Source organism: Penaeus chinensis, chromosome 6, assembly GCF_019202785.1.
Source record: "Penaeus chinensis breed Huanghai No. 1 chromosome 6, ASM1920278v2, whole genome shotgun sequence".
Lineage (NCBI taxonomy): Eukaryota > Metazoa > Arthropoda > Malacostraca > Decapoda > Penaeidae > Penaeus > Penaeus chinensis.
In genome coordinates this window covers 30,837,216-30,847,215 of record NC_061824.1, presented here as the reverse complement: position 1 = coordinate 30,847,215, position 10,000 = coordinate 30,837,216, and the positions used below count along the sequence as shown (strand labels likewise).

General features: G+C 34.3%; 1 protein-coding gene across 1 annotated transcript in view; it reads right to left on the bottom strand.

Annotated features, from left to right (window-relative positions):
* Positions 1 to 10,000, bottom strand: part of LOC125026296 — a 27,750-nt gene that overhangs the window by 12,343 nt on the left and 5,407 nt on the right. Inside the window, exons 2-3 of the mRNA XM_047614617.1 lie at positions 4,874 to 4,964; positions 1,208 to 1,471 (exon numbers count right to left, since the gene is read on the bottom strand). Of these exons, the coding sequence (XP_047470573.1) occupies positions 1,208 to 1,471; positions 4,874 to 4,900 (291 nt within the window). The 5' untranslated portion in view covers positions 4,901 to 4,964. The remainder of the gene's footprint in view (positions 1 to 1,207; positions 1,472 to 4,873; positions 4,965 to 10,000) is intronic.

Sequence of the window (10,000 nt, the reverse complement as noted above, 5' to 3'; positions counted from 1 at the left end):
GAGAAGGAGATTGGAGATGAATTGAAAAGAGAAGGAAAGGGAGAGAAAAATGGAACAGAAAAACAAGAAACAGAAAAAAAGAGAGAAAAGGAAAAAAAACAAAAGACTGAGAGGGAAGCTAAAAAAACTGTTCAGCTAAAAAGAAAAAACTATAAATCACTAATCCCTCGTAAAGAACAACAATTAATAAAAAAAAATGAAAACTAAGAGCTATAATAGTCAAACTATAAAAATAACACTAAATATCATGCAGAGTTAGATGCGCAATGACAGATTATAGCATAATCATTTACCCTTGTCCTGTCATTACTGCGACGGTCAAAACGCGGTGTCTGTCCCCCAATAAGGGCGAAGTAACACTCCTGAGTGCATGTGTGGGTGAAAATCTATGATGACATACATGTATCTAAGCAGTAAGTCTCACAACAGTGTTAGCAAGCTTACCAGCTAAGTGTTAATACAAACTACTGTACTGTATATGCATTCATTCATATAGCAACTTATGTTAATAATAAAAACACATTCCATAAGTCCTTGTAATCTTTTTTAAAAATCTTAACAAGTTATCTAATCAATATCTGCTATGAGATCAACAGAAATTGTTTTAAAATAAACATGAAAGGAACAAAAAGTCCTCTATGGTGATTTTATGAAATATCAAGGAAAGACTAAGTATGGAAAGTGAATTATACCACCTTGATAGATAGAAAAACTTAGTCTGCTTATGTAATTCGCATTACTGCTATAAATATTTATCAGCAGTTGCATCTAAAACAGGATTGATCTGATCATAACTTTATTTTCAGGTCCTGTCATTGGCATAGGCCATGTGAGTGGTCACCTAGGGCCACATCATCTGAAGGAGGGTGTCCGTGGACCATGGCAGTGTTGGTTGGGGGAGGGGACATCAAACCCTAAGCTTCCCTAAAACACCAAACTGGTTGGGGCTGATGACAGCTTGATTTGTGGAACTTCCAGCCATAGATATACATTTACAGATTTACAAAACTATCACAATTCTTATAAAGCAGTGAAAATGACTTTCTATTAAGATCAAGACAAAGTTTTACTAAATCTGATGAAGACTTGAAACAATTTTATTTATTGCAAAAATGGTCTATTCAAAACATCATATGGTAATTGTTTCACAGTCAAACATTACGAAAGAGAAGAGGAAGAAAAAGAGGAAAAAGTAGAAGGCACTCACCTTTGCAACATCTGACAAATTATCCACCTTTAGCCTTGTAGGCTGGGGTGTGGGTGGGGTGGAAGTGGTGGAAGTGGTGTTGGTAGCATTGGCACTGGTGGCCCATGGTGGCAGTATGGACATGATGGTCTCCAGCTCGGCTGCTAGTGCAGTGTGGGCTGCCAACAGGAGCGTGCAGATGGTGCGGTGCGTGGCTCGGGCCTGCGCCAGACGCCACGACGCACTACTGCTGCCTCCCCCACCGCCACATTTGATTGTACTATTCTGTTGGGGGGGGGGGGGGGGTACAGTTATGTAAGTGTGGTGGTTAGGTCATACTGATAGTACAATATCAAGATACAGATTACTATAACCATGAATGGATATAATACATGTATCATATTTAATTCATAGTTATATGACACAACTATGCAAATCTTGAACTTTATATACTATATATATATACACACACACACATGAGGAAATAATTTATGAATTCCTCAGATATTATCTAAAGCATGAAAGCTATTAAAGCCTATCACTTTTTATTCTATTTACAGCATGGAGGCTTTAGTTTCTACCACAATACCCAGAGAATTAAAGAAAGCTTTCTTCCATGAAAAACTTGTGTATCATTTTCATCAATTATTTAATTTGTATCTTGATCCTAAATGGTACCATATTCTGCCAATGACAGTGCTATTAACAGTTGTGGTTTTAATACTTCATCATTTTTTCTCTTGCAATCATTTTCAGTATCAGAGCTTTACTTTACAGTATGGTAAACACACAAATTTGAATTCCCTCTGAAATAGGTTACAAATAATCTTGAGATTTCAAAATGTGGTTTAAGCTTGATAAAGCATTCAGCTTTGAGCTCTATAATTTTCATCTGTATCCAAAAAAAAAAAATAATAATAATCAATGATATTTAAGCATTTACATTCCTCAACTATTAGAATTTAACAAATTAACTATTTAAGTAATATGTAAAGCTGTTTATGTACCAGCACATATCCAAGTGTCCTTTTCCTCTGAAGAAAAATATCAGACTATGTACATAAATTACACATTTTAACACTAATTCCTGCTACAAAAAGGGTTCTTGTACCTAAAGTGAACTAATACTAAAGGTAAATATTGTTAAGGAACCTCGGCAGTTATCTGAAGAGTTTAGCAGGGGGCATTCTTAAAACAAAGATCTTTATTGTGATTTTGCTAAAATCAGGACCGAATTTTACCCCACTGGGATGTACTATTCATTGTGGTTTCGACTTGTAAATTTTGTTTACATAAAGGAGTTAATTATAGGCCCTTCATGGATTACCTCAATTCCTGAATCATGGGGATTTTTTATAATGCTAATGATATTGACAGTTATCATTATTACTGACTTTATGATTATCATGATGTTATTAAAATACTAATAACAATAAAAATAAAACAGAATCAGGGAAAAGATTAAACAGATGAGATAGGTCACACTAGTAATTGACTTCTTGGTGACTAATCTCTTGTGAAGTCATCTTTGTGTAAACAAAATTAACAAACTAAAATCACAGTGGACATGGCATGTATGTATATGCCATCATAGTGTCAATGGATTAAAGGAAGATTAGACAAAACAGAGTCAAGGAATGGCTACTATACATGACTACCATACAAAGAGGAAAATAAGAAACAAAGAAGAGAGAGAGAGAGAGAGAGAGAGAGAGAGAGAGAGAGAGAGAGAGAGAGAGAGAGAGAGAGAGAGAGAGAGAGAGAGAGAGAGAGAGAGAGGGAGGGAGGGAGGGAGGGAGGGAGGGAGGGAGGGAGGGAGGGAGGGAGGGAGGGAGGGAGGGAGGGAGGGGAGGGGAGGGGAGGGAGGGGAGAGAGGGAGGGGGAGGGGGAGGGGGAGGGGGAGGGGGAGGGGGAGGAGAGGGAGAGGGAGAGGGAGAGGGAGAGGGAGAGGGAGAGGTAGAGGGAGAGGGAGAGGGAGAGGGAGAGGGAGAGGGAGAGAGAGAGGGAGAGGGAGAGAGAGAGAGGGAGAGAGAGAGGGAGAGGGAGAGAGAGAGGGAGAGGGAGAGAGAGAGGAAGAGGGAGGGAGAGGGAGGGAGAGGGAGAGAAAGGGGAGGTTGAAAGTCATTTCTTCAAATGCTTTCAAGCAACCCTGGGTACAAATCTGGGCAAAGATTCCTCGTCAAAATCTACCTTGCAAGGGAGAGGGAGAGGGAGAGGGAGAGGGAGAGGGAGAGGGAGAGGGAGAGGGAGAGGGAGAGGGAGAGGGAGAGGGAGAGGGAGAGGGAGAGATAGAGGGAGAGGGAGAGGGAGAGAGAGAGGGAGAGAGAGAGGGAGAGAGAGAGGGAGAGGGAGAGGGAGAGGGAGAGGGAGAGGGAGAGAGAGAGGGAGAGGGAGAGAGAGAGGAAGAGGGAGGGAGAGGGAGAGAAAGGGGAGGTTGAAAGTCATTTCTTCAAATGCTTCCAAGCAACCCTGGGTACAAATCTGGGCAAAGATTCCTCGTCAAAATCTACCTTGCAAGGCCCACAGACCATGAGGCTTGACTAAGGGTACTCCACTAAACAAGTGATACAGAACCACATACTCTCCTCCACAGTAACCCCAGCCTGGCCCTGCCTGGTGTAGCAGCCAGTCCAGGTAAATATGGTACCATTTGTAGACCATTCCATAAACGAGAGTTCTTGCACACAAAACGAATCTGACGTAATAGTGAAGTTTAAGATGCCAAGGCCATGTCAATGGCTGACACAAAACTACTTCCTACAAAGATTTGTAACTTCCTATCCATTTGATAATTTGGCATTTTTAATTTTTCTTTCTAAATCTTTAAAAGAAAAAAATCTATGAGAATTCTATATATATCATATATATATATATATATATAAATATGCACAAAGTGTTTCATAGGAAACTCATCAAGCAAAAGATCATAAGTCAGTCTTATATATCATCACACAAGTTACATGACTCAGAAGAGGGAAAAAAATATATAGTCACATAATTTACTGAAAAAATGTGATGATTATAACCTCCTTTTCAGACCTTAAACTACTAAAAGACACAATATTTAGTCACATAAATACCACAAGAGAGTTTTTAAGGCATCTACTTCCTAGAGAGTTAACATAAATAAGTATGGCACTCCACTCTAGAGAGAAAGATGTCACATAGTTACCAATGCTAATGCATATCAACAGATAGATGAGATTCAGTCACTGCTATACAAATGATAGTAAAACTGTCAGTCTTCATTCAACAAATTTGATTACATGTGATGAAACAAACCAATATGCAATGTACAGGAGTCTGTTGAAAGTTAACTTACAAGCAAGAAAGTTGTCAATTCATTATCAGAACTTGCACTTCAATAAAAAGACAATTATTTCAGTAAAAAGATAATCATTTGGTATGAACTTATTACTGAGTGAATGACCCCCGCTGAAAATTAAAATTCACATAGAACAATGAAATCTTCACAAAAAATATATACTAGATTTTTTTTTTTTTTAAGACATGATAAAAGAAAGAAAGAGAAAGGGGGAGAGAAAAATCAAGGAAATATAATAAAGATCACCAAATACTACAATTCACAACTGAAAGAATATGAAACGAATCATTTACCCTACCTTAAAAAAAGAAAACAAATATGTATATACAAATATACACTTCTTATCAAACTAACAGACTTACAAGTGTGCCGAAGAACACTGTCTCCATATTTGACTGCTGCGCTCTGGCGCTGAGCCGTGGAGAACTCCAAGATTTGGCGCTGCGACCGCCACTGGAAAAAATACAATTGGTGCATTACATCCTGTTCAGGGCAGACTTTCCATTGCATGAATTTACCCTTCACTATGATGTCCATTCTGTCTATGAAGCATATACTTATACTTAAGTTGGCTGAAATTGGCAGGTCTGAGAGTGTATATTACGTGAAGATTAAAAACATCATTCTTTATATGAGAAAACAGCCTATTCAGTCTAAAATTTTATATCATTCCTTGAAAATTTACTCACAATTTAAATGCAACGCTCTAAACTAGAAAATCTGAAGCCACTAGAATAATGATCCACAGAGGTAATTCAAGTCAACACAGTTAGTAAAACTAATATGAACAACCATCAACTCAACACCTAAGACAGGTTATGCAGCAAACGTCTAGTGCGGCAACACATCAAATTAAAGTCAAAGCCTCAAACAGAAGAAAGAAGCGGAGTCCCATTTACGATAATCCAAACTATATTATCATCTAGTTGGAAAAGCGGCAAGAACAAAGTCTTTGTTGTATTTGGAAAAATAAAGATAAAAATAAGAGAGAGAGAGATAAAGAAAGGAGAAAGGAAAAACAACATTTTGAATATTAATAACAAAAACGTCATTTTAGCAAGTCTGAAAACAAAGATCGAGCGACCCTAAAGGCCTTCGAGCAGCACACAGCTTACAGCCGGTACTCTTCCTTGGCCCAAGTCAATTAAGTGAGACACAGGGCACGTCTGAAAAGATGAAATACAGCTCACCCTTGCATGGCACTTCAAGGGGAAAGAAAATAATTACAATAAAACTGGTGACAAAGAATGCTTTCCAGTGCATTTTGTTTCATCACATTATTAAAAGCAATGCAGTGTCCAAGATGTGACCGAAAGAGGAATGCATAAGAAGTGATATATGGCAGTGCTAAAAGAAATGCCACAGGTTTTAAACTCAAGCTTGAAAAAAGCAAGCAAATACAATGAGAGATGTTGCAATACATGGCCACAAAATCTGTGAGAAAAATTAATGTCTTTAAAGTACTTGGGAGAAAAAAGGTCCTGTGACACGTGAAAAATTTAAGAATGTACTGGTAGGAGGCGACTCAGATAATCTAGTCCTGTTGAAAGTCAGTGATGAGGAAACCAAGAATATATCAAATCCCAAATGTAGCTGTAAAAAAGGTTAGTAGATGGGATATCAAAAGCATCTATCCAAGATCACACATTACAAAAAAGTATGAATGCATTTATGTCTATGACAGTGTGCACACACACACACACACACACACACACACACACACACACACACACACACACACACACACACACACACACACACACACACACACACACACACAAAGAGACACACACACACACACACACACACACACACACACACACACACACACACACACACACACACACACACACACACATACAAAGAGACACACACACACACACACACACACACACACACACACACACACATACAAAGAGACACACACACACACACACACACACACACACACACACACACACACACACACACACACACACACACACACACACACACACACACACACACACACACGCACACACACACGCACACATACAAAGACACACACACACACACACACACACACACACACACACACACACACACACACACACACACACACACACACACACACACACGCACACATACAAAGACACACACACACACACACACACACACACACACACACACACACACACACACACACACACACACACACACACACACACACACACGCACACATACAAAGACACACACACACACACACACACACACACACACACACACACACACACACACACACACACACACACACACACACACACACACACACACACACACAAATCACTTAGTAGTGGTAAGTCACAACTTCTAATCAAATATCATAAAGAAATTCCATCAACTATCAGTTATTTTGACCATCAGCTATCGGATTTTTGGCATTTCATATTTTAAATGTGGCTTAAAGAGCTATCACACTAAATTCCTGATCTATTCTTAACAACAGATCAGTGTGCCAAAACTCCTCTGTATTTAAAATGGAAACAATTGAAAATCTGTGAATTTTTCATAATCTGGATACAAATAATGCTCTTAGTTTTAATGAATTCCCATATAAAGCAAATTGATGTATCCTGTAACACAGTGATGCAAAACTACATTAGACAAATATTGGAATCTTAATATCAAAAGTTTTTTCTCACAAAAAGCAAGAACTGATAATTTTCCTTGACTATGGAGTTGAATTCACTTTCTTTTAAATATATTAACATGAGGTCCCACTTCTTGATGAAAAGTGTAATGTTACAAAAGAGCTTTCTAGGCATCAAAAAAATTTACATGTCTACAAAAATGAAGCTGTAATTATCTTACTATATTTTAGACATTTTTTTTTTTTGTAGGTAACTCTTAATTAACTAGTATTTAGATGTCTAATTCAATTGTGTCATTATAGCAATGAAAACTATCTATTTTTCACATGCATAATTATGTTAAATCATTTAGAATATTCAAATTTCTCTTCCCTCTAACTTATCTTCTTCACTCACACATGAACACACGCACGCGCCCACACACACACACACACACACACACACACACACACACACACACACACACACACACACACACACACACACACACACACACACACACACACACACACAAAAATTACACTCATGCTAAAAACTCAATGGCTATGAACGAGAATAACTAACCAAGATTTTACGTTCCATTAAATAACAAACAAACACTTCAATAGAGTCGTGGAAGAAAAATCATTTAAATTCGTCAGTGTTTGTCTGGTTATTCAACCATAAAGTCAGACAGTGCTTTAAGAACAAAAGAACACCCTGAGAAAACGAGAACAATATAGAGAGAAAATCATTTAAGAGGAAATTATACAACACTGGAATCTTAACATGAAATACTATACTCAAAAGGAAAAGGTTTTAGAGCAATACAAATGTCTGAATGAATTTTCAAACGGGTCTCTACATCAGTACTCTACACTACAAGTGAAAAAGTTACAATTAATAACCAAACATCAGTTAGTTATGTAAAGCCTTGACAAAAACTGTAGTTAATATTCACTATATTATCTAAAATGTGTAATTAAAACACTTATTAGAGAAAACTATATACCACATTCATTTAAATTACACAAAATATTGAAAAGATATGAAGTAATCGACAAGTAAGCACAAAGAATATTAACCCATTGCCGCCAGGGAATATGAATAAAAAATGGGAAAAAAATGCTGTGCTCATTTTTTATATTTTTTGTGAAATGTCTCTATACATAGATGGCTCTGCCTCTCCTGATTTCACCTTTCCTTGAATTGGCAGTAAAATGTATTTTCTACTAGTGCTATGAATATCGATATTGTGAATTTTATCATAAACATTAGTAATACTAAAATAAGAAGTAAAATATTTTCGTAAATTAAAGAAAAGGGTAAACGAGCGAGACAGGTACTACTCATAACTGGCTCATTGGTGATTTAGTACAAGTGTAGCCATCCATGTGTAAAAACAATCAAACAAGTAACCTCACAGTGGGCATGGCATGGACATACGTGACATGCCTGTCGGGAATGGGTTAACTGTTTATTCCTTTATCAATACTGATGTATTATTTTTTTTCCAGTTAAAACATGGCTTATAAAAAAAAAAACATTCAAACTCAACATGTACAGAAACATTCCTCAGACTGAAGGGCATTGAACATATCAACAGATGAATTATTCTATTCCACTGAAATTCAAAAAAAAGTAATAACATCAAAAAATGTAATCAACAGCAAAATAAGAATAACAAACAGTCAAAGGAATACAACTCTGCAACATGAGACAGAAACCAAGTTGCATAAACGAGCCAGTTAGCAACCCAAAAACAAGACCCAGGCAGGTTCTGTTTCCTTTACGTCTGAGAATGCTAATAATAGCTGAACGAAAAATATGGAGGCTAAACACTTAGAATGAGAGCAGCAAAATATAAATACAAATATATATACGAATGTGAACATGAATACTAATATGAATATGAATATATACAAATATTAATACATACATATATACATATATATATATATATATATATATTTATATATTTATATATTTATATATTTATATATTTATAAATTTATAAATTTATAAATTTATAAATTTATAAATTTATAAATTTATAAATTTATAAATTTATAACTTTATAACTTTATAACTTTATAACTTTATAACTTTATAACTTTATAACTTTATAAATTTATGTATTTATGTATTTATGTATTTATGTATTTATGTATCTATATATTTATATATTTATATATTTATATATTTATATATTTATATATTTATATATTTATATATTTATATATTTATATATTTATATATTTATATATTTATATATTTATATATTTATATATTTATATATTTATATATTTATATATTTATATATTATATATTTATATATTTATATATATATATATATATATATTTACATACATATATATATATATATATATACATATGTATATATATAATATATACATAAAAATATATAATATATATACTATATATAATAGATATAATACATATAATATATATAATACATATAATATACATATATAATGATAATAATATATAATATATATAAGACATATAATACATATATAATAATAATAATAATAAATAATATATATAATATAGAGAATCTAGAGAATATACATATCAAATATATATAACATAGATGATATACATTTACATATACATATATATATATACATATATATATATACTGTGTTTATATATATATATATATATATATATAAACATATATATACATATACATATATAAACATATATATACATATACATATATAAACATATATATATACATATACATATATAAACATATATATATATACATATACATATATATATATATATATATATATATATATATATATATATATATATATATATATATATATATATATACGTATATAAATATAT